Source organism: Pteropus medius, unplaced genomic scaffold (assembly GCF_902729225.1).
Source record: "Pteropus medius unplaced genomic scaffold, Ma_sr-lr_union100, whole genome shotgun sequence".
Classification (NCBI taxonomy): domain Eukaryota; kingdom Metazoa; phylum Chordata; class Mammalia; order Chiroptera; family Pteropodidae; genus Pteropus; species Pteropus medius.
Genome location: NW_024351730.1, coordinates 19,894,182 through 19,921,289, shown reverse-complemented (window position 1 = coordinate 19,921,289; position 27,108 = coordinate 19,894,182). Strand labels below are relative to the sequence as shown.

At 32.9% G+C, this 27,108-nt stretch overlaps 1 protein-coding gene across 3 annotated transcripts in view; it reads left to right on the top strand.

Annotated features, from left to right (window-relative positions):
* The window catches only part of LOC120588157 (UDP-glucuronosyltransferase 2A2), a 68,577-nt gene that overhangs the window by 29,423 nt on the left and 12,046 nt on the right, over positions 1–27,108 (top strand). For 2 of the 3 annotated variants that reach the window (XM_039845360.1, XM_039845358.1), the window contains exons 3-4: positions 23,821–23,969; positions 25,875–26,006. In XM_039845360.1, coding sequence (XP_039701294.1) covers positions 23,821–23,969; positions 25,875–26,006 — 281 coding nt within the window. Of the gene's footprint in view, positions 1–5,765; positions 5,911–23,820; positions 23,970–25,874; positions 26,007–27,108 lie in introns of those variants that run through there. The other variant, XM_039845359.1, reaches the window with a different exon arrangement.

The window sequence follows — 27,108 nt, the reverse complement described above, 5'->3', positions numbered from 1 at the left end:
AAAGTTGTCTCCTTTGGTGCAGAGCTATAATTTGACAGTGGTTATAGGTTTCTTTGAATTTCAATATAGGCAATTAATTATTTGAAAATTATGTCAGTCATTATATTCTTCTTTTTATTCCTAGGCGTTCAATATATTTTTCTTGTACTGAGACTTTTCATTTAATATTAAATAGAAGTGGGCATTCTAGGACTTTCTCATATTTGAGTTTAAAGGAAATGCTTTTAATTATTTTTTTCATTTAAAATGATGTTAAATATGTGACCATTCATATTAGTTCAAAGAAATTTCTTCTCTAATTTCTAAGAAATTTCTTTCATGGAAAATTGAAGATTTTACTAAAAGCTTTTTAATTCATTAATGATATTAATAATTTTCTCCTTTTCTTTTAATATTAACACCGTATATAACATTACATTTTTTTTTCTATTAAATCCTCCTTCTACCCTTGAACTAATCTCAATGCAATACTGGCATTTTATGTTTTCTTATTCATAATTGAATCCATTTTGCTCATTTTTTGATAGAGGTACTTGCTTTTGTATTCATGAGTGATTATAAACCTTAAATATGTTTCCCCTTCAGTTCTTTTCTAATAAGGTTGTACTGACTTTTTGGAATGAGTGAAGTGAGTCTTCCTTCCTTCCTATCATCTTTCCTTCCTTCCTTCCATAGCTTATGGAAGGAAGAAAAAATTATTACTTGGAATTTTGCTAGAGTATACCTGAAAAATCATAGCATTTTCTTTATAGACCTTATATATACCTATATACCTTAAATACCTTAAAAGGTATTTAACTGTTGTCTCAATTCTATGAGACGTATTTATAAGACAAATACTGTAATTTAGTTCACAAATTTGTTTTTTACAGGTCTATAGGCTAACAATTCTAAAATTATTTCAAGCGTTTTTAATAAGGTTGATCAAATAAGTAAAGATATGATGGTATTTGGAGATAAGTTTCTCATTGTTGAAGAAAGGACTTTAGAATAAACAGAGAAAGCTAAATAGAAGTAACTGTAAATATGCATTTATATGAGTACTAGTACATGCAAGTATATTTACTAACTTTGTCTGCTGAGTAACACTAAACATCCCTAGCAACAAACACATTTAGCATGCTCATCTTGATTTTTAAATGCCATTCTCTAATAAAATTAACAAGCATTCCTTGGAGAGATAGTTAATCTTAAGTTTGGGGCACTGAAAATATTAGATGAGCCTGAAACATCTTATAGTATCAAAAAGTAAAAAGTGCTTTAAAATGAAGAGATAATATTTAGAGGACATAGAAACCAAAACATAAAAAAGTTCCCCAAATCTGGTACAATTAGAGCAATAAAATAATGATAATTTAGTAAAATCTATAAAATAAAACAAATTTGTGAGTTATACTGACATAAATAAATAAATAATTGAGGAAGCAGGTAATTCCTTAATTCCAATTATTAAATATAGAAGGAATATAAAAATCGACACAATTTTTTAATATTAACATTTTACTTAATCATAATAAAATTATTGAAACTAATTTTTTTTTTATTAAAACATTGTCAATTATCCTGCTAAGGTCCTTTTTTCGTTCCAATATGCAATCCAGGTTCTCCCTGTGCATTTACTTGCCTAGTCTCCTTACTTTCCTCCAATTTGTGACATTTCCCAGTATTTCTCTTATACTTACAAAGAATACTGGCTAGTTATTTTTTAGAATATTCATTGATTTGGGTTTTTCTGATATTTTCTCATGACTAGAGTGATATTATGCATTTTTGTTAAGAATAGTACAGAAGCGATCTTGTTTCCTTCACACTGTGGCTTAACAGGAGGTACATAATATAGATAGGTTATTACTAGTGACAATAATTTTGATCACTTAAGATTATATATGCCAGGAATCTCTCTGTTTTTACCTTTGTAACCAATAAGTATCTTAAAGAAATATCATGAGACTATGCAAATCACACTAATCATATGTTTGCACATATTTTTGCAATCCTTTGTAGAAAATTCCAATTAATAACTACAGAAGAAATAAGGGAAATAGAAAATCACCATTAGGCAAACACCATAGTAATATTTACTGCAAGGTACAGAAATCTTTATATATCATTTGCAACTTCTTCATGTCTAAAATAATTCATTAAAAAATTAAAAGTAATTGAAAGATTGGGTTAAAAGAACATAAATATGTGGTTTAGCTGTGCATTCTGGTTACACGAAAAAGGTGCAAGCTTTAAAGGATAGAAAGTGTTTAGACTGGAGGCACCAAGCAGGCAAAACCAACAACTAGGTTCAGCAACTTAGTCTATTCTCCATGTCTGCTAACCATTCTATATTTCCTCTTGCATGTTTTTTTAATTCAAAAAAAATCCAATTACTATCTTCAGATTTTCCTTTTGAGTTACTGTTTATTTCTACAACTGTATCTAATTTACTCTTTAACCTATCCATTAAGTTTTAAATTCATTTGTTGAATTTTTGATTTCTAGAAATTCTCTTTGGATCTTTAGCAAATTTTAACAATTATTGTTTTTAATCTGTTGTTTCTCATATTTTCAGGTTTCACTTTTATACCCTCAATCATAATATATAAAATAACTTTATATTTTACATCAAATAATACTACAAATCATATTAATTTTTTGGTCTCTGTTGCTTTTACTGGTTCTGTCATGAAGCCTTGTTTCTTTGTAAAAGGGAACTGCTAATTTGCCTTGGAATTTTATCTGTGGGAAGCCTTTGAGGCTAAGGTAAAAGTTTCTTCAGAGATTTTTATAGTTTAAATTTGAACTGAAAATTCATATGAAGGCTGACTGCATTAAAAATTCTAAGGAAAAATTGTCAAGTGAAAACCAGCAATTTTTCTTGCTGTTAACTTCTGTGTAAAGGAATTCATTTGTACAAGTGAGGATAGGTCTTGGGAATCTAATGTTACATGAAAGTATGTATGAGGTTGGGTGTCCTGGGCAAGCCTTCAGACTTTCCTTTTCTGCCACTCCTGCCACATACTGTATAGTCATAGAAGCAGCTCAAGTTGGGGTGATAGTTTGTACATCAGAATTTTTGTTTTTACTTTGTGTAAGGAGTCTGCTGGTTTGTGTACTTTCTTGCCAAATCAAAAAAAGGGTCAATTTTATATTTCATCCAGAATTTTAAATATTTCAACTTGACATAAATGAAAATATGCTTATACTTCTAAATTCATGCAAAAGAATTCTTCTACATAACTTGAATTCTACCTTAGTTTTCTCATGTAATAAAATAACAGATATATTTCTCTAACAACACATATATTTTGACATCAATATCTCAGATGGACTGTATATCATTGGGTATTTTTAGCTTTATTTAAACTGTTTATAGTATATCATAAATCTTGTCATAGTGAGTAGATAAATTTATCAGTCTGGGTTATTTGTCCTTATAAAAGGACTTTCATCCTCTAAGTTTGTAATGTTATCTCTTATTTCTTCTAGTGGATTTATGGCCCTGTCCTATCTTCCTGTATCTGACTCTTGTTTGGCCTCTGCTTTCTACCAGTATGCAAAACCTAATTATACAATGCAATACAACTCTCCAATCCTTGATCCTGGATTTGCATCTTCTAAACAAATTTATTCTGGGTTTTCTTTTTAGCAAAACAGAAACACTCTCAAGAAATTTAAAATTTCAATAACATGTCTCTTTCAAATTACTGAATTGAATATAATTTTATAACTGAATATAACCCCGGGTATAACTATGTCACACTTAGAACACAGATACATTAATATTCTCTTTTATTTCCAAATGATACTTTTCAACCTGCTAAACATCACTGTTAAAGACTTAGTTAAAGTATTATTTATTCATTTCCTTCCTCCACCAAGCAACCTCCTTCATGGGCTTTTCCTCTCCTCAATTCATCCCTACCATCTAAGATCCATCTCCTTTATATGTGTACAATAAGTATTGGTTTAACTGACATTTTTCGCAATAATCTGTGAACTCATTTTGAATTAAAATCATATCTTACTTATCTTTTTATGCCCTATGAGTAGTGTAGAATCTAGCACATACTAAATGCTAAAAATTGCTTCTTGAAGGAATGAAATATTAAAGAATTTGGAGAAGAATTGGATTGAATAGATGAATGATTGGACACAAAATCATTTTCTAAATTTTACCCTTTCTTTGAGATTTAAGTGTTCATGGGTTAAACTGATATCTCCACAGACTTCTCCAATCATTATCTTATACACTCTAGGTCAAAAAATTTTCCCATAGCTACTCCTTCTTTATGATTTTGCCAGAGTCATTATCATACTTTGGTTGCTCAAACTATAATCTGAGTACTTCCTTTGTTTTTTAACTACTGAATATCTCTCAATTCTCCTCAGTCATAAGAATTTCATTCTATGTTTTTCATTCACAAACCAATATTATATTCTCCCTGACACCCTCATCAAATCTTTCTTTTGTAATATTTATCTTTTACTCCGGTTAATCTAAAAGTAAAAAGCCAATGTAGGAGGCAACAAGCCCTTATTTGAGATAAAAGAAATGAAATCCAGGAGCACAGATTCTGACAGAAACTCAAATTGTGTTCCAATTATGGGGTGATGAGAAAGGGAAGGGAAATAATTACAGGAATAGAAGAAAGAAATTTCAATTGGTGCTAACAAGCTAAATTACTCTTTAGTTATATGTGCTAGTTATTGATTAAGAATGTCCATAAGCATCAGTCCTTGTGGTCAGGCGGTCTGCTTTCCTATAGTTTTAAAAACAGTTGTTTGTAAGACAATGTTGGTTTGGCTCAGTGCAAAGAATAGTTTGCTTGGTTCAAACATTCCAAGGATTCAAGGAGCAAGACTTGCAAGGCCTTCCTCTGAGATAGTGGTCCCAACTCCATTTGAAATGGCTCTATTTCTATCAATTTTCTTACACCTTAGAAATTTTTTTCTCTACAACTCAAATCCTATTTAGATGCCAGAATTGTTTTATTAAAGGATACATAATATCATATTCTCAACCTGATTTGAAAATTTGAGTAGATGTCTTTTTATGGACGTTAAAACTGAACCCAGAGTATAGCATTCAAGGATAATGTCCTATTTTAACTAATATTTTCCTTTTCTGCACTGTTAAGTGTTAGCCTCTGCTCTACACATACTGAACTGATAACTGTATACTCTAATGACTGTGATTTACATACAGTTGTTTTTTTTTCTCCTTTTTTTCCATTCACCATCAGAAGCCTCCTTTTGTCACTCTTGCTTCTGGGCTTAGCTGAAATGCTTCCAACCTGAAGCTTTGTCTAATTTCTGTCACATTATAGTGACAGCATCTTCTGGGGCCCTGAACATTATACCTTTGTATAATATTTAGTATATTTCTCCTATTATCATGCGATGTAGTGTCTTATCCATATACTAACGTGTAACAAAACTTATCACAACACCTGCATTTTTATGTTTCTCAAATTATCAATCATCTTGCTCCATAAGATTTACTATATTATTTACTAGACCTACTTAAATGGATTCTTCCATTATATTTAAAAATTGTCAATTAAAAACATCACTTATCTATCTTAACATATTTAAAACAAACTCCTAAAATACTGCAAACATTTTCTACAAAATCTTTTTTCATTTTTTTCTCTTTTGATAGATAGATAGATAGATAGATAGATAGATAGATAGATAGATAGATAGAAATACAATGGCATGCTGCCGTATTTTTCAGTTCTACTTGAGACCTTCTCCCCTTCTCTGTATCAGGCCAGCCTTCAACTCAGATGCTTGTAGTGGGTCTAGAGGGAATTGCTGATCCTGTCCCTGCCTGTTTCCTACTCACCAGTCTCCAAACCTTTCCTCACTTACTTACTGCTGTTTGGAGCCCTAGAGGAAGAGGAATTAGAAGCAAAGGTGAGGAAGGTTTACTTTCCTGTTAGAGTTCTAATACAGTGTTGGTTCTATCCAGTGTGTAGCTTCCACATGACAATTATTTTTTATTTTTAATTACAGTTGATGTTTAATATTATTTTATATAAGTTTCAGGTATACAGAATAGTGGTTAGACATTTACATGATTTATGAAGAAATCACCCCACATAGTCTAGTACCCACCTGGCACCATATTAATACAATATTACTGAGTATATTTCCTGTGCTATACTTTACATCCCTGAGACTATTTTGTAACTACCAATTTGTATTTCTTAATCTCTTCACCTTTTTAACCAGCCCCGCTAACCTCCCTCCCATTTGGCATCCATTGGTTAGTTCTCCGTATCCATGAGATCTATGAGTCTGTTTCTTGTTTTTTGTTGTTGTTTATTTTGTTCTTTAGTGAGATCATATTGATATCTCTGTCTGGCTTATTTCACTTAGCATATATGCAACTGGTACATCTATGTTGTTGCAAGTGGTAAGATTTCTTTCTTTTATGACTAATATTCCATTGCGTATGGACCACCTCTTCTTTATTTAATCATTTATTGATGAGCACCTAGATTGCTTCATATCTTGGCTATTGTAAATAGTACTGTAGTGAACATAGGGATACATTTATATCTTTTCAAGTTAGTGTCTTGGATTTCTTCAGATATACACTCAGAAGTAAAATTACTGGGTCATAAGGTAGTTCTATTTTTAAATATTTGAGGACTCTCCAAACTATTTTCCATAATGACTACTAATTTCTACCAGTGGTGTACTAGGGTTCTCTTTTCTCCACATCCTTGGCAACACCTGTTGTTTTTTGTTTTATCGATGATAGCTATACTGACAGGTTTGAGATGATACCTCAATGTCGTTTTAGTTTGCATTTCTCTGATAATTAGTGATGTTGAGCATCTTTTCATATGTCAATTTGTCATGTGTATATCCTCTTTGGAGAAACGTCTATTCAGATCCACTGCTCATTTTTTAATTGAATTGTTTGTTTTTTAGCGTTCAGTTGTATGAGTTCTTTATAAATTTTGGACATTAACACCTTATCAGAGGTAACAGTGATGAATATCTTCTCCCTTTCAGTAGGTTGTCTTTTTATTTTGTTGATCATTTCCTTTGCTGTGCAAACATTTATTAGTTTAATGTAGTCCCATTTGTTCATTTTTTCTTTTGTTTCACTTGCCCAAGGACATATATTACAAAAACAAGAAATATTACTAAAAGTATGTCAGAGGGTTTACTGACTATGTTTTCTTCTAGAAGTTTTATGGTTTCACGTTTTACAATTAAGTCTTTAATCCATTTGAGTTTATTCTTGTATATGGTATAAAAAGTAGTCCAGTTTCATTTTTTTTTTGCATGTATCTGTCCAGTTTTCCCAATGCTATTTATTGAATAGACTGTCTACCCCATTGTATATTCTTGACTCCATTATCATAGATTATATGACTATATAGGTGTAGGCTTTTTTCTGGGCTCTCTATTCTATTCCATTGATCTATGTGTCTGTTTTTATACCAGTACCCTACCGTTATAATTACTATAGCTTTGTAGTACAGTTTAATATCAGGTAGCATATTACTTTCAACTTTGTTCTTCTTTTTCATGATTGTTTGGCTATTTTGGGGTCTTTTGTGGTTCCATATAAATTTCAGAATTATTTATTCCAGTTTTGTGAAAAATGCCATTGATATTTAATAAGGATTGCACTGACTCTATTGATTGCCTTGGGTAGTATGGACGTGTTAACTGTGTTAATTCTTCCTATCCGTGAGCATGATTTATGCTTCCATTTATTTGTATCTTTTTTAATTTCTTTTTGTAATGTCAAAATTTTTTGAGTACAGGACTTTTACTTACTGCCTTGGTTAAATTTATGTCTAGGTATTCTTTAATGCAATTGTAAATAAGATTCTTTTCTTAGTTTCTCTTTCTGATAGTTTGTTATTGATGTATAAAAATGTGACTGATTTCTGAATATTGATTTTGTATCCTACTACATTACTGAATTCATTGATCTGTTCTAATAGTTTTTGACTTGAATCTTTGGAGTTCTATATATATAGTATTATAACATCTGTAGAAAATGACAGTTTTACTTCTTCATTTCCAATTTGGATCCTTTTTATTTCATTTTCTTGTCTTATTACTGTGGCTAGGACTTCAATATTATGTTGAATAAAAATGATGAAAATGAAAATCCTTGTCTCATTCATGATCTTAAGAAAAACTTTTAGATTTTTCCCATTGAGTATGATGGTAGTTTTGGATTTGTTATGATTTTTTTTCTTTCAATTTGTTAATGTGGTATATCACATTGTTGATTTCCAGATATTGAATCAACCTTGTATCCCAGGAATAAATCCCACTTGATTATGATATATGTACTTCTTAATATCTTGCTGAATGCAGTTTGTTAATATTTTGTTGAAAGTTTTTGCATCTATTTTTATGAAGGATATCAGCCTATAATTTTCTTCTCTCGCACGTGCGCTTTTTTTTTTTTTTTTTTTAGTAATGTCTTTGTCTAGTTTTGAAATCAGGGTAATGGTGGCTTGTAAAATGAGCCTTGAGAGTTTTCTCTTCTCTGGAGATTTCTTTTAATAGTTCGAGAAAAATAGAGATTAGTTCCTTTTTAAATGTTTGGCAAAATTCACCTGTGAAGCCATCTGGTCCAAGACTTTTTCTTTTTGGGGAATTTTTGAATTCTGATTCATTTTCATTAGTAGTAATCAGTAGGTTCAAATTTTCTGTTTCTTCTTGACTCCATCTTGGAAGATTATGTGTTTCCAAGAATGTATCCATTTCTTCCAAATTGTCCAATGTGTTGGCGTATATTGGCTCATAGTATTTTCTTATAATGCTTTGTATTTCTGTGGTGTCAGTTGTCAATTCTCCTCTTTCATTTCTGATTTTATTTATTTGAGTCTTCTCTCTTTTTTATTGATGAGTCTGGTTAAAGATTTATCAATTTTGTTTATCTTTTCAAATTACCAGATCTCAATTTCATTAATTTTTAAATTTTTTAGACTGGTTTATTTCTGCTCCAATCTCAATTATTTCTTTCCTTCTATTTCCTACTTGGGCTTTCTTTCCTGTTCTTTTTCTAGTTTCTTTAAGTGTAAGATTAGATAGTTTGAGATTTTTCTTTTTTCTTGAGGTAGGCATGTAGTGCTATGAATTTCACTCTCAGGACTGCTTTCACTGTGTCCCACAGATTTTGCGTTGTTGTGCTTTCATTTTCATTTGTCTCAGGTATATTTTCATTTCTTCCTTGATCTCATTGTTGACCCACTCATTGTTTAGTAGCATGTTATTTAGCTTCTATGTGTTTGTGTGTTTTTCGATTTTTTCTTTTAATTGATTTCTAGTTTCATACCTCTGTGATCAGAGAAGAGGCTTGGTATGATTTCAGTGTTCTTAAATTTGTGGAGACTTGTTTTGTGGCTTAACATGTGGGCTATCTTAAAAAAATGTTCCATGTGCACTTGAGAAGAATGTATATTCTGCTGCTTTGGGGTGAAATGCTCTAAAAATATCAATTAAATCCATCTGGTCTAGTGTGTCATTTAAGGGCATTGTTTCTTGTTGATTTTCTGTTTGGAAGATCTGTCCATTGTGTTAATGTGGTGTTAAATTTTCCTACTCATCTATATTATTCTCTATTCTTTTATGTCAGTCAATATTTGCTTTATATATTTAGGGTGCTCTTATGTTGAGTGCATAGATGCTTTCCAGTGTTATATTCTTTGACGGATTAATTTGTTTACAATTACGTAATGTCCTTCTTTATCTCTTATTATAGCCTTCATTTTAAAGTTTACATAGTCTGATATAAATATTGTTACCTCAGATTTTTTCTCATTTCCATTTGCATTAAATATCTTTTTACAACCCTTTACTTTCAGTCTCTGTGTGTCTTTTGATCTGAAGTGAGTCTCTTATAGACAGCATACGTATGGGCTTATTTTCTTATCTATTCAGCTACCCTATATCTTTTTATTGGAGCATTTAATCCTTTTACATTTAAAGCAACTACTGATAAGTACATAGTTATTACCATTTTATTACTCATATTTACATTCTACTTTCCTTCAGTTCTTCTTTTTAAAGAAGTCTCTAACATTTTTTGTAATACTGGCTTGGTGGTGATGAACTCCTTTAGATTTTTCTTATCTAGGATGCTTTTTACTGATCAATTTTAAATCATAGCTTTGCTGGGTAGAGTAGTCTTAATTTTAGGTCCTTTCTTTTCATCACACTGAATATTTCATCCGAATCATTTCTGGCCTACAAACTCTCTGTCGAGAAACCATCTGTCAGTCTTATGGGAGTTCCCTTGTAAGTAACTAACTATCTTTCTCTTTCTGCTTTTAGGATTCTCTCTCTGTCTTCAAGCTTTGCCATTTTAAATATGGTGTGTCTTGGTATGGGTCTGAGTTCTTCTTTGGGACTCTCTGGGCTTCCTGGACTTCTATGTGTATTTTTTTTTTTTACCAGGTTAGGAGTGTTTTTAGTCATTATTTTTCAGATAGGTTCTCAATCTCTTGCTCTCTCTCTACCTTCTGGTACCCCTATAATGTGAATGTTGGTATGCTTGATGTTGTCCCAGAGCTACCTTAAAATATCTTCACTCTTTTTTGGATCATTTTTTCTTGTTGATCTATTTAGGTATTCTCTGCTAGGTTGTCTTCCAAATTGTCAATTGACTCTCTGTTTCATGTAATCTGCTGTTGATTTTTTTTATTGTATTCTTCATTCCAGTTATCGTATTCTTCATTTTTCACTGTTTTTTTTTAATAGTTTCTATGTCTTTTTTTTTATGCTTACTGTCTCTTTGTTGAAGTTCTTACAAAGTTCCTTGAGCATCTTTATAACCAGTGTTTTGAACACTGTATATGATACATTTCTTGCCTCCATTTTTTTTTATTAAATTTATTGGGGTGACAATGGTCAATAAAATCAAATGGGTTTCAAGTGTACAAGTCCAATATACATTACATGAATATTGCATTATGCGTTCACCACCCAAAATTAAATTTCCTTCCATCACCATATATTTGGACCCCTTTACTTTTATCTACCTTCTCCTCCTGATCTTCCTTCTGGTAACCACGAAACTGTTGTCCATATTTATGAATCTCTGTTTGTTTGTCTCATTCATTAGTTGCTTTCAGTTTTATATCCCACATAAGTAAAATCATATGGTTCTCAACCTTTTCTGTCTGACTTATTTTTCTCAGCATGATAATCTCAAGATCCATTCATGTTGTTGCAAATTACAGAATTTCATCTTTTCTTATAGCTGAGTAATGTTTCACTTTATATATGTACTATATCTTTTTTATTTAATCATCTATTAAAGTGTACTTTGTTTATTTCCATGTCTTGGCCACCATGAATAATGCTGCTGTGCACATCCGGTTGTATATATCTTTACAGATAAATGTTTTCGATTTGGGGGGTAAATACACAGAAGAGGGATTGCTGGGTCATATGGTAACTCTATTTTTAATTTTTTGATGAACCTCCATACTGTTTTCCATAGTGGCTGTGCCAATTTACATTTCCACCAGCAGTATATAAGTGTTTATTTTTCCCCACAACCTCTCCAAAACTTATTATTACTTGTTCTGTTGAGGATAGTCATTCTAAAAGGTATGAAGTGATATATCATTATGGTTTTGATTTATATTTCCCTAATAGCTCATAAAGTTGGACATCTTTTCCTATGTCTGTCGCCTCTCATATGTCTTCTTGGGAGAATTATTTGTTCAAGTCCTCTGCCATTTTTTTAATTGGGTTATTTGTTAATTTTATTGTTAAATTGTATGAGTTCTTTTTATATTTTTGATAATAGCCTCAGAGATGTTTTTTGCAGATATGTTCTCCCATTCAGATGGGTACTTCTTTGTCTTGTTGATAGTATCTCTCGATATGCGGAAGTTTGACATAAACTTATTCATTTACTTTTGCGTTTACTTCCCTTGCCTTTGAGGTCAAATTCTTAAAATCCTCTCTAAGTCCAAGGTCCATGAGTTTAGTATCTATGTTTTTTCAATCAAATTTATTGTTTCAGGTCTTTAATCCATTTTTAATTAATTTTGATTCATGATGAGAGATAGCAGTCTAATTTCATTTCTTTGCATCCGGCTTTCCAACTTTCCCAGCACAATTTATTAAAAAGGATTTTCTTTATCTATTTTATGTTTTAGGCTTCTCTATCAAAAATTATTTGCTCCTATATACGAGGTTTATTTCTGGACTCTCAATTTAGTTTTGTTGGTTTATGTGCCTGTTTTTTCTGCTGATACCATGCTGTTTTGATTATTGTCACTTTGTAGTATAATTTGAAGTCAGGCAGAGTGATACCTCCAGCCTTGTTCTTTTTTCTCACAATGGCTTTGGCTATTCGGGGTCTTTTGTATTTCTATACATATCTGATAATTTTTTGTTCTGTTTCTTTAAAAATAAATGCCACTGGAATTTCGATGGGGATTGCATTCGATCTGTATATTGCTTTGAGTAATAAGGTCATTTTAATTATGTTGATTCTTCCAATCCATGAACATGGAATATCTTCCATTTCTGTATTCATCAGAGACATTGGTCTGTAGTTTTCTTTTTCGTGTGTTATCTTTAATAATGTTGGCCTAATAAAATAAGATAGGAAGTATTGCCTCTTTAATTTTTTGGAAGAGTTTGAGAAGCAGTGGTATGAAATCATCTTTGACAGTTTGGTAGAATTCACTAGTGAAACCATCTGATCCTGGACTTTTACTTTTAGGGAGGTTTTTGATGATTATTTCAATTTTCTTACTGTTGATAGGTCTATTGCAATTTTCCAGTTCTTCGTGATTTAGCCTAGGAAGGTTGTATATTTCTTAGAACTTGTCCATTTCTTCTAGGTTATTGAATTCAGTGACATATAGACTTTCATAGTATTCTCATATGATATTTATATTTCGCTATCTATAGTAACTTCTTTTTCATTTGTGTTTTTATATATGTGTATCATTTTTCTTTTTTCCTTAGTGAATCTAGCCAAGGGTTTGTCAATTTTATTTATCTTTTCAAAGAAACAGCTCTTCTTGGCATTATTTTTTTCTATTTTCTTTTTGTTCTCAATTTCATTTAATTCTGCTCTAATTTTGATTATGTCCTCCCTTGTGCTGACTTTGTGCTTCATTTGTTCTTCTTTTTTTAGTTTTTTAAGATGTAATATTAGGTTATTTGGAATCTTTTTTGTTTCTTGAGATAGGTCTGTAATGATATGACCTTTCTGCTTATTACTGCTTTTATTATATCACAAAAATTTCAATATGTTGTATTTTCATTCTTATTTTTTTCCATGTATCTCTTGATCTCTTCTTTTGTTTCTTCTTTGACCCAGTCATTCTTTAGTAGCATGTCATTTAATCTCTGCATATTCGTGTTTTTTCCTACTTCCTTTTTGAGGTTGATCTTTAGTTTTAAAGCATTCTGGTCAAAGAATATGCTTGGTGTAATTTCAAGCTTCTTAAATTTGTTGAGGCCAGTTGTGTTTCCCAACATATAGTCTATTCTTGAGAATGTTTCTAGAGAAGACAGTACACTACAGAAGGTATAATCTGGTGTTTTGAAAGGTTCTGTAAATGTCAATTATGTCTAATTGGTCTCATATATCTTTTAAGGGTGATATTTCCTCATTGATTTTTCTGTTTGGATGATCTTTCCATAGCTGACAGTGGGGTATTTAGGTTCCCTATTATACTTGTGTTTTTGTCAGTTTCTCCCTTTAGTTCTGTTATTAGTTGCTTTATATATTTTGGTACTCCCTGATTAGGAGCATGTATATTGATGTGTTATGTCTTCTTGATGTATTGTCTCTTTTAGCATTATGAAGTGTCCATCTTTGTCTCTCATGACCTTTTTTATCTTGAAGTCTATTTTGTCACATATAAATATAGCTATGCCCTCTTTTCTCTGGATGTCATTTGCCTGTCTTTCATCCTTTCACTTTGAGTCGATATTTACTCTTGCAGCTGAGATGTGTCTGTTAAAGGCAGCCTATGGTTGCATTTTGATTTTTGTTCCAATCTGCTACACTATGCCTTTTTATTGGTGAGTTTAGTCCATTTACACTTAGGGCAATTATTGAAATATGAAATTTTTCTAAAGCCATTTTAACTTTTATTTTCTGGAATCTTGCTGTCTCCATTGTTTCTTTGGCTTTGTGTTTCTGTCTGTTATTTTACTTAGGTAATAAGCTATAATTTTTCAAGGAGCGAGATCAAGGTGCCACCATGCTTCTGATGTCACTTCTCACCTCTATTTTATTTAGTTCTGTTTCCGGAGATTTCTCTTGTTCTCTCATTTAGGACATGTTTCCTTGTTTCTTCATTTTGGTTGCCTCTCTGTTTGTTTCTATGTATTAAGTTTCTATATCTCCCAGTCTTGACCAGTGACCTTATGTAGTAGGTGCCCTGTATGGCCCAGTGGCACAGTTTCCTTGATCACCTGTGCTGGCTGCTCCAGGAATGATCCTTGTGTGAGTTGTATGTGCCCTCCTGTTGATTGCTGTTGGCACATGAGTAGGTTAGATTGACTCTCAGGTTGACTGGCTGTGAGTACTGAGCATGCCCACAGAGTATGAGCTGCTGTGTGAGGGTAACCCCATGGAGTGAGGTTTACCTCAGCAAGCTGTGTGATTGTTGATATCACTCTTTGGGTGTGCCACTTTTGGGGCTAATCAGGTAGTGTTCTGTTGTGGTCTAAAACTGGCCTTCAGATGAGTTGATTCTGGAGACTCTTGGTAGGGTCTCTCTCACAGCCAAGGTCAGCCACTGCCTGTAACCTGCCTGGGGATGCCTGGTAGGAGCTGCAAAGCTATCCTCAGTCATTCGTTGCCTATGCTGGACCTGGAGCTGCATAGGAAACTATGGATCCTGGGACAGTTCAACAAAAGGCCTAGGGCATCCAGAAGCCTGAGGCCACCTGCCACTGCTTGTAGAACTTAGCCACTAAAATAGTCTCAGCCATACTAGAGTTGGGCAAGGTGAGATCCCAGTGATCACCAGAGTGGGATAAGTGGTGTTCCCCAGGTAAATGCAGATTCAAGTTTAATGTCAGTGCATAGCTTGGGGCTACTTACAAAAGTCTCAAAGCACACCGAGGCCAGCCACTACCCTTCTCAGCCCACAGACCTACTCCCAAGAGCTTTCTGAGAAAGACTGCAATGTGAGTTGGAGCTGGTTGCCCACCACCAAAACTGCCTCTTGTGATACACAATCCAAGGCTGGCTGTTTGCTGCTTAAAGAGCCTTCTGTGGTGCTTGCAGTAGGTCTGTTACCTGGTGCAGAAATTGCCTCCTGCTGTTTGAGAGTTGGGTGGGGCAGTGTTTCAGGAAGTCACCAGGGTGCAGCAAGCAGAATCCATCAGACCAATGCAGATTCAGATTTTGCCCTGTGGGGGAAGGTCTCAACACAAGAAGAATGATGCCTGCCCTCAGGCTGCGTGGAAAGAGGGCTCAACTCAGAAATAATGGCAACTGTTCCTACAGCCCTTGCTTTAAATCAACAGAACTCAGTCTTTTACTGTATGTCTTGGCACCTCCCAAGTCACCGTCCCTCTGCTGGAACCCAAGATGAGTGCCTATGAGTGAGTGAATCTGAGTGCCTTTAACAGGATGTCTGGATTTTCAGCAGCCTTCTATCTCTCCCTGACTGATGCAATTCCTGCTGATTTTCACAGCCGATGTTGTAGGGACTCCTCTTCCCAGCACTGGAACCCTGCGTTGGGGTGCTCAGTGTGAGGTTGGGACCCCTTGCTTTTCCAGGGAAACCTACACAGCCAAAATATCCCTCCCAATCCTCCACCACATATGGGTGTGGGGCCAACCTGTTTCACATCTCTGCCCCTCCTACCAGTCTTGATGTGACCTCTTCTTTGTATCCTTCTCCAGGGCAATCACTCTACGATTTAGTTGTAATTTCAATGTGGTTATGGAAGGAGACAAGCACAATGTTTATCTACTCCACCATCTTGCCCAGAAACTCCCACATCACCTCCTACAAAATCTTTAAGTATTTCATATCTCTTCCTGAACAAGTATCATAAAGTACTGTGTCCAGGCAACAACACTAAAAAGTTCTCTGCATATAAGTTTCACTTACTAGCTCTAGAAATTAATTTTTAACTAATCTGAACTGCCAGTTCACTCTGTGCCCAGCAAATATTCAACCTCTGTAGCAATGTGTGAAAAAACTCTGTCATGGTGTTTGAAAAATGAATTTCAGCAATTCTTATGCTGCAGCTCTGCTACACTGGCTGTGGATTCTGTGGGAAGATTCTGGTATGGCCCTGTGACATGAGCCATTGGCTCAATCTAAAGATTATTCTGGAGAAACTCATAGAAAGGGACCATGATGTGACTGTGCTGATTTCTCCAAACTCTTTTATAATTGACTACAGCAAGCCTTCCACACTGAACTTTGAGGTGGTCCCTATGCCTCATGACAGAGAGATTGCTGCAAATATACTAAATGACTTTTTAGACATAGTGACTAACATCATGCCCACATTGTCATGCTGGCAGGCAGCAATGAAACTGCAAGATTTTTTTTCAGATAAGTGGAAATTTAAAACTTCTAAGTGAGAGCATAGTCTATAACCAGTCAATCATGATGAAACTCCAGGCAACCAACTATGATATAATAGTTATAGACCCTGTGCTGCCCTGTGGAGACCTGATTGCTGAGTTATTGGAAGTCCCTTTTGTGTACACACTAAGGTTCTTTATGGGTAACACTATAGAGAAATTCTGTGGAAAACTTCTAGCTCCATCTTCCTACATGCCTGTTGTCATGGGGGGACTACCAGACAGAATAACCTTCCTGAATAGGGTAACAGTTAATGCTTTCTATTTTATTTGACTTCTGGCTCCAGCAACATGACTTTCAGTTTTGAGACCAGTTTTACAGTGAAGCATTAAGTAAGAAACTCTGCTTTTCATTCTAAATTAGTTATTAAAAGAAACTTAAAAGGTTTGAGAAAAGTCTAAGAAAATGAAAGAAGTGTATTTTAAAACTTTTGTTTCCACATAAAATTCTACAAATGCTAGCAATAAACTGTTATCTTTTGGGAAGGGAAAGCAAAAAATATCTTTCCATGGTTATTCTTCTTTACAGTTATCTAATCATTTTGTAAGATACCTTGATACTTAATAGGCTATTATTCAAACACAATAAAATATAAAACACTAATAAATGTCAGTCCAATGGAAGATGTACCTTTTGTCAGATGTAGGATATCACAAATAAGTTTTCCAAGTGGAGGTTTGACTTTTTACTGGTAAAATGTAATATTCATTATAAGATTAAGATGTTCTCCTTGCCTGATTCCAATAATATACTAAAACCTGAGCTATATTAACAATAGGATTGAATTTGGAATGTAATTTACTTTGCCTGAATTTTTCTCCAAAAATTTGAGAATTATGTATTATTATAGTCAAAATTAATACCATTCAGGAGAACTTGCCATTTTTATCTCTCATAAATTTATGATGAAACTGCAGAAAGTCTTATGTGTACTGTTTCATAATGGCTGATTATACTGAAGTTTCCTAAGATGCTTTATACTTCTTAGGTGAGTATTGTATAAAAACCTGAATGATTAAATAGAAAACACTAAAAGAATTTATAGCTTGAGCTGTAGAAAGATAACATATATTTTTACTTCACTACTTATATTATTCTATTTTTAATTGCTTGCCCTAATTAAAAAAAAAAATTCATTTGCAATTTTCATATATATTGCTCTGATCTGATTCCATCAACTGAGCTGCCTGCCACTCCAACTATTTTTGAGAATCATGAAGGAACATGAATTAATAAACAAAAGATCATATTGAGTATTAGAAATATTAACTAATTTAACTCCTTGCTTGTATTAGTTTGCTAGGGCTACTACGACTAAATACTATAAATTAGGGGGCGTAAAAAACAGAAATTTATTTTCCCACAGTTATGGAAACTAGAATTTCAAGACTATGGCGTTTTCTGGGCTGGTTTCTTCCAAGGCCTATCTCCATGACTTGTAGATGACGACCTTCTCGCTATGTGCTCTCATGGTCTTTCCTTTGTGGATTCACATACCTAGTATCTCTTTCTCTTCCTATAGGGGACCAGTCACCTTGAATAAAGGCTCACTTTTATGACCTCATTTCACATTAATTACTTCTTTAAAAGACCTATCTGCAGATACAGTCAGAATTTAATGTATGAATGATAAAGGAATACAGTTCAGGCCATAACACTGATTTTCCAATAGATACATTATTTCATGGAACTAATGATCAAAGAAACTCACTTTAAAAATCCTTAGCTTCATGCATAATTTGAATTTATACTGCATTGATTAAACAAATAAATAGTTTAATAACCAGTATGAACCATCTGTGTATAGGCAGTGCGTCATGAAACTTGACACTTTTCGTAGAATTTTACAAGAGATTTTAAAATCTATACAGAAGAGCAAAGGGCTAAGAATAACCAAGTTACTCTAGAAGAGGAGTTACAAGGGAGAGGGTATTATCCCTTCAGATATCAAGAATCAATCATTAGCAAGATACCAAATAAGTTGTCCCTCATGTATTCCCCCTATAGAACAACAATAATTTGGCATCTATCCACCGACAAATATGCCTTTGTGAGAGCTTTAAGATCCATATAAGAGAATGTGAAACCCTACGGCAGTTTAAGACCAATGAAAAACCTTGTGAAGGCAAGCTTGCAACCAGGTGGCTGAGTTACAGACTGTAAAAACATGTTTAACCCATTTCCCATTTGCCCCAAGAATACTCTCCAGCGGCACTTGCAGCTGCAGCGCTTAACACCAAGATAACTCACAAATTATAATCCTAACCTTACTCTGAAAGTTTTCCATGAAATATCTCTCTTTTATTATCATTTTCGCATTACTCTAGCACATTGATAGTCTTTGGAAAGAAATGACATCATTCAATTTATAGCATTCTGTTTTTAGTGGTGGTATTCTCATTTACAAAATATAGTAATGCTCATTGCTGAAAATTTCAAATCCTAGAAAACATAATATTCCTACACATGATGTTAAATTAATGCTGGCAATCAGCTGCACTTTTTTTTTCTAAACAGGAAAATGGTTAAAAAGTTTAAAATTTTTTTAAATATAAAAATGTTTATAAAATAAGAATATAAGGAAGGAAAACATTTTTTGTACAGCTGTACAATGTGTTTATTTTAAGCTAAGCGTTATTACACAAGAATCAAAAATATAAAAACATTAAAGAGCTTATAAAGTAAAAAAAAAGTTAAAGTAAGCTAAGGTCGATTTATTATTGAATAAAAAATATTTTTAGGATGTGGTTCCATAGTGTAGCATTTAGCACATCTGCTTTACACGCAGAAGGTCCTGAGTTCACTCCCCAATGGAGCCACAGTCCATGGTCTATGGCCATACCACCCTGAACAAGCCTAATGTCTGGTTTCGGAAGCTAAGTAGGGTTGGGCCTGGTTAGTATTTGGATGGGAAACCACCTAGGAAGACCAGGTGCTGTAGGCATAAATAATAAAAATATATATTTTTATATATTTAGTGTAGCCTAAGTGTATGTTGTTTATAAAGTCTAAAGTAGTGAACAGTTATGTCCTAGGTCTTCACAATAACACCACTCACTCAGTGACTCATCAGAGCAACTTCCAGTACTGCAAGCTACATTCATAATAAGAGCCTTATACATGTGTATCATTTTTTACCTTTTATACCATATTATTACAGTGGCTTTTCTATGTTTAGATTTATTTAGATACACAAATACCATTGTGTTATAACTGCCTACAGTATTCATTACAGTAACATGCTCTAGAGGTTTGTAGCCTAGGAGCACTAGGCTATACCATATAGCCTTGGTATGTAGTAGGCTATACCATCTAAGTTTGTGTAAGTACATTCTATGATGTTCACACAACAATAAAATTGCCTAAAAACAAAGTTCTCAGAATGTATTCTCATCATTAAGCAATAAATGACTATATGTAGAAAATCTAAAAGAAGGGACAAAAAAAAAAAACCTTCCCAGAACTAGTAAGCAATGACAGCAAGGTTACAGTATACAAGATTAATATATAAAAGTTGATCATTTTTCTATATATTAGTAATGAACAAGTGAATTTGAAATTAAAAACACGTCATTTATATTAGCACCCTCAAAAATAAAATACTTAGATATAAATCTAACAAAATATATACAAAATCTGTATATACAAAACTCTGAAGAACAAAATCAAAGATCTAAATAAATGGACTATTGTCAATATTGTCAAAATGTTAGTTCTTCTCAATTTGATGCAAGATTAAATGAAATCCCATTTAAAATCCCAGTAAGATCTATCACAAATAATGACAAATTGATTCTGAAGTTTACATGAAGAGGCAAAAATATTTCAAGTAGTTGACACAATATTTAAGGAGAAAAATAAAATTGGAGGATGAATACTATTTAAGACATACTATACAGCTACAGAAATCAAGACAGTGTGGTATTAGCAAAAGAAAGACAAATAGATCAATGGAACAGAAGAGATCTGTTGGAATAGAACGCCCATCAAGAGACCCACACAATATAGTCAATTGGTTTTTGTCAATGGAACAAAGGCAGTACAAAAGATGCAGTCTTTTCAAAGTTGTGTTGGAACAACTGGACATCCACATGAAAAAAAATAAATCTAGATACAGACCTTTTAAGTTTTACAAAATTTAATTCAAAATGGGTTATTGATATAACTATAAACTCCTGGAAGATAACAGAGGAGAAAACCTAGATGTCTTTGAGTATGGCAAGTACTTTTTAGGTACAACATAAAGGCATAATCCATTAAAGACATAATAGATAAGCTGAACTTTGTCAAAATTAAAAATTCTGTTTTTTTAAAATTTGTTTATTTTTATTATAGTGACATTGGTTAATGAAATCCAGTAATTTCAGGTGTAAAAATTCTGTTTTGTTAAAGATAATGTCAAGAGAATGAAAATACACAGACTGGGAAACAATACTTGCAAAAGACATGTCTGATAAAAGACTGTTATCCAAAATATATTTTTTAAATATTCTTAAAACTCAACAATAAGAAAACATAAAATCTGATTTAAAAATGGGCCAAAGACATTAACAGACAACTTGCTAGAGAATATATACAGTTAGCAAATAGAAAAGCATATAAAACAATGCTTCATATTATATGTCATGAGGGAAATGCAAATTTAAACAATGAGATATCACTATACATATTAGAATGATCAAAATACAGAACACTTGACAACACCAAATGCTGGCGAATTTCGATACAGAAAACTCTCATTTATTGCACTTGGAAATGTAAAATGGTATAACCACTGTAGAAAACATTTTGTAGGTCTCACAAAAGTAAACATACTCTTACCAATATCGTGCTCCTTGGTATTTGCCAAAAGCCCTTGAAAAGTTATGTCCACACAAAAACTTGCATGTGGATGGTTATAGCAACTTTATGTACAATTGCCAAAACAAGAGTATATAAGAAATATCTCAACCTTCTCCTCAATTTTTCTGTGATCCAAAGATAGCTCTAAAAATGTACACTTATTTATTTATATTTTATTACAAATAACTAAAAACAAATATATTGAAAAGTATTAATTTTTAAATAGTAATTCAGAAATTATACAGATTAATTTTCTTTTATGCCTTTGGAAAGAAATTAATCACTTAGAGAGACTGGAAAAGCTGCTGTTAGTTATTAACCCAGCTAACATGATTTATCTTTGAGAAATTGGTAATTGTCTCTCACTGAAATTCCCACCTATCTCATCTACATTAAAGCATTTTGCCATAAATTCAGGCTACCTCTAAAAATTCCTTAACATTAAAAGCCACCTCAGTAGACTTAGGATGTACAATTAAAATAATAGATTCAAACAATAACAATAATGACATGGTAACTCAAATTTAATAGCCAATTTATTAATGATATATTATTTACATCATTCTCCACTTTGTAATTCATTTTGAATAATAACATAAATATGGAGAAGAGATTGGTGGTAAATTTTATTATTGTTTTATTTAAATCAATTAATTAATTAATATTTTATGGTGACATTGGTTAACGACATCCAATAAGTTTCAGCTGTACATTTTAACAATAAGGCAAATATATATGTTTACACTGTGTGTTCACCTCCCATAGTTAAATTTCTTTCTGTCACCACATATTTGACCTCCTTTACCCCATTTCCCTCCCTTCTCCCCGCTGCCTTCTGGTAACCACTAGTGTATTCTCTATGACCATGAGTCTCTGTTTGTTTGTCCTGTTCGTTTGTTGTTTTTAGGTCTATATCCCACATATAAGTAATATCATGCGATTTTCAACTTTTCTGTCTGGCTTGTTTTGCTTAGCATGATTATCTCAAGGTCCATCCATTTAGTTGCAAATGGCAGTATTTCATCTCTTACGGCTGAGTAATATTTTTGATTTGTAATTTCGCAGTATGGCATTGAAAATGTCTTATGAAATTATGTGCCAACTTTTGCATAATTTGCTCAATGTCATTCTCTTCATTTTTGTTTTGCTTTATATTTTTTACTGTGCATCGACCCTTCAAATATAGAATTTTCGTGAATACTTTAAGCTAGGTCTTTCTGAAAATGTGATCTAAAAGGTTGTGCACAATAATTTTACCTAAGGAGTTGATAATCAAGGCAGGATGTCACACAAAGGGAACAATATATCTGAAGGGCATAAGCATACTGGCATGGAAGCTGTGAGGTGGAAGTTCTTATTCAATCTCTGGCAATTTACACCTGAGTGTCTTTGTGGAATGCTTCTTCATTATCAAATTAAAGCATTCGTTATTTAACCTCAGACATATACTTAAATATTACAAAATAATGACTAAAAAGAGGCTTTCTAACCTGGGTTGTATATGATCACCAATTTGATTAGAATCCTTAATAAAGAAGGATTGTGTCTGAGTGTTTTTTTACTTAGATACAAAACATGTTTTCTGTGTGTAAAAAAATGGTTGATTTGGTCATTTGCAAACATTCATTCTTCTCCATAAATTTCCTAAAATCTGTCCCTTTCCAAACACATCATTTAAAGGTAACACTAAAATAAGTGTGTGCTATTGGTAATGCAGGATGTGCACTTTACTTTCCAAAGTGGGTTATAGTGACTATGAATTACTCAGGGACTTTCTACTGAGGAAATAATGGCAAAAAAATTGGAAGGGATTGGATTCGACTCAGGAAGATAAAGTAAACTGTAAGGTACTTCAACAATATTAGTGAGCCAGAAACTATAACAAGCTGGAAGGCAGATAAACATTCCTGACTGGAAATTAGAAAACTATTAAGAGGTCATTTGGGGCTGATATGATGGGGCTAATTTATCATGTGCCAATTCATTGAAAGGAAACAATGAGTATTAAATTCATCAGCACTTGGAGTTGTGGTTAAATTTTTTATTGAAATATTTTTGTGAATTTACTTTTATTCATTTCTATTTGATGTTGTAGAATTTATTTTATTAAAAGTAGTTTTATCTTACACATTACTGTTCTTTCATCACCCAAATATTCTCTCCCTCTCTCCTTCTTATCTCTCTTCTTGCTTCTCCCCTCTACCCTTTTTTTCTTTTTCTTCCTCCATTCTTTCTTCCTTATTACTTGTAATTCCCCTTTCTTTTAACATCTAGACATACTAAGTAGTCTAGAAGACCTAGATATATTTTTTATTAATAGCACATCAGAAAATTAGTGGTACATTTTTTTCCCGAGCAAACGTATATGCTAATAACCTCCACCCAACTTTATGTTCTTTAGGAAGACCCACTACATTATGTGAGACTATGGGGAAAGCAGAAATTTGGCTAATGCGTACATATTGGGATTTTGAATTTCCTCGTCCATACTTACCCAATTTTGAGTTTGTAGGAGGATTGCATTGTAAACCTGCCCAACCATTACCTAAGGTAAGTCTCTTATAGTGAAGGATTTTTGTATCTTATGATAAAAAATCTGATTTTCCTTTAAAGATTACAGCCTACATAATAGACATATGCTGCCGGATATCTTCAGTGTGCTACTCCAAATCAGTTTTCTAAGTCATAGGTGTCTCATAAGTGATATTACTGTTTGGGGGACTTTAATTTTTAAGATGAAGAATGAAGTGCTTTAACAGTATATTTAAAACATTTTAGTGTGTCTGTGGTATGGGTACTAAATTGAAGGGACAGGAAACTAGAGCCTTAGAAGTTACTAAGGAGACTGCTGTAGTCATCCTAAGATGCATGATGGAGTTATGAATAAGGACATTTACTATGACTGAAGGTGAAAGGGGCTTTCATGAGAACTCTCAGTTAGACTCCATAGGATTCGGTAAGAAGAGGTTAAGTGTTGTCAGAAGACACAGAATCACATACGGCTTCTTAGATAGCAGTTACCTTTACTGAAATAAGAAACAATTAGTGGAAAAACTTTTGAGATGACAATTATGAGTTCAATTTCAAATTCACTTTAAAGAGCCAAAGGAATTTTCGTGTGGAGAGTTCTAAAAATCATCTGGATAATATAAGGTTTCTGTCTAAGCAGTGACCATTAGAAATAGATTGGGAGTCATCAACATAAAGTAGAAGTCATAGAATTGAGAGATACAAATGCTAAATTTTTTTTTAAGACTACTATGCCAAGTTTTTGGGGGGAGTTGCGGGGGAAGATAAAAAGAAAATTGTATAACACATTCCAAAGTTTTTGAAGAATTAAGATAGACTGCCAAAAATGTTGGAAGAAAACAATATTGAGAAGCAAATATAAAAATAATAGGTAAATATAAAAATTGAGAGGCAAATATAAAAATAATAGGTAAATATAAAAATAATATATAACTATCTTTATCAATAAAGAGTGAGGAGACTGATACCCATTTGCTTGGGTTGTAGATAAACAAAAATAATCTCTGTAGAAGATTGCAGGTGCTCTATGGCATCATCTTTCCTCTAGTGATTGTATTAGCCTTAAACTGAGAACATCAGTGATGACAGGGCAACCAAAAATAGTTACAAGGGGAATGCATGACACATCTGTAGAGGGTGATATTCACATAGAGTATGATGTGAAAGACCCTAATCCCAGACTTTACAGTGCTCCACTTGCACAACTGTGAGCAATCTACAAAAGAATTTTACTTTGCAGAGAAATTTATATTTTACTTCTGTGCCAAGGCTCAAATTAATGCAGTTAGACTCACACTCTTGTGGAAGGCAGAAAATCACTATGTTATAAATGTTATGATTATAACAAGAGGTTGACTGTGTTGTCACCTGTTAAACATATTACTATATATATATGTGTATATATATATATATATATCCTATTTTTAAAAATTCATTTTTTAGCCTTATAAATACATAAAAAAATAAGTATGACAAAAATATCCTAAATACCTAACAGAAAGTTAGATCAATTTATTAATAATTTATTGGCTGTAAACTAGCATGCTAAAAAATTTTAAGCCTAGTTCAAAATCTTTTTATGGGTTCCCCTCCAAGGAATATTTTTATGAGTTTGCAAACAACTCTGTTGGTTTATAAATTAAACCTTGGGAGTAATCGCTCCTTATACCATGAGAAGATCTGTTTCTTATCATCTATTCATTTGGTACAATGGTTTGACTCCATGACTCTATTTATAATCACTCATTATATATTTAAGCCATACTTTTCAGAAACATATTTTCTCATAGAGTTCTACGAGACAGAAGAAGACCAGTCTAACAATGTCTCTGTTACTTTTCTTGACTCTGCATATTTAGAAGAGTAGAGTGTCTTTTTTTTCTCTGTAATCCTATATTTTTATAAAAGAAAATTTTATCTCTGCAGGAAATGGAAGAATTTGTCCAAAGTTCAGGTGAATATGGTATTGTGGTGTTTTCTCTGGGGTCAATGGTTAAAAATCTTACAGAAGAAAAAGCCAATCTCATTGCCTCAGCCCTTGCCCAGATTCCACAGAAGGTCAGTACAACCTCCAATCCTAGTGAGCAGCCACTTTGCCAATTAGAGAGTGGGGTATTGGTACTCTTTCCAAGTGAAAATTGAAACTGGTTATACCCTGAGCATAACTGGAACTACCTTTAAGTAATAATTTCTCAAAACATTAAAATGTTATATTTGGACACATTTGGTCATTTGCCTACTGAGCCTTTGCATTGCTATGGAACTACATATTTTGATGAAGTCATTTATTTTCAAGTGAATGGAGATAAAAATGTTAAGACTCTAATAACTTCTTACTATGTGAGATCTTATGACCTGCACAGACTACTCTCAAAAGTTCTCAAGTGCATGAGGTCCAAGATCCAGGAAAAGTGAGAAAGTATACATAGAGAGGAATCATGCCCAGGTACATACTTTATATATCCAGGTTTTATTAGGACTCTTTCAAAGTGTAGCTGATTTAGAAAGAGAAGCCTAATCTTAATTAAATGTTTTACAGTTAAAAACAATTTAAAATCCTCAATTATTGTCAAGCAATATACATTTTCTAATTTATGATATTCAATTAACTTTAATTTTCTTGTCTTTACAATTCCAGATTTCTACTCTTTACATACTCTGTTAATATAAAAAAATAAAAAGCCAAAGTGGGAGGCACAAGTGTTTGAGATCAAAAAAGAATTGCAATCCTAGGAAGCACTGATTCAGGCAGAAACCCAAATAGTATTCCGACTAGGTGGTGAAGGCAAGGAGTATTTATGAGAAAGAAAAGGGGAATCATTAACATAAATAAAAGAAAAAAAATTCTGTTGATGTTAATAAGCCAAGGAAGACATTTCCATAGGTGCAAATAAGCTGAGTGATTCTATAGCTCCACATGATGGTGCTAATTCTAAAGAAGGTCTTTAGTTTTCAGTCCAGCAGTCATAGTGTCTGTTTTCCTGTTAACTCTGCAAAGAGTTGTTTGGAATACAAGGTTGCTTAGTCTAAAGGTTATTTGGCCCAGTTTAAACCTTCAAAGTGTGTGAAGAGTAAGACATACAAGGCAATTCCTATGTAATGGCAGTTTTGACTCCATTTTGAAGTGGCTCAATTTACATTATTTTTCACAATTCTTACC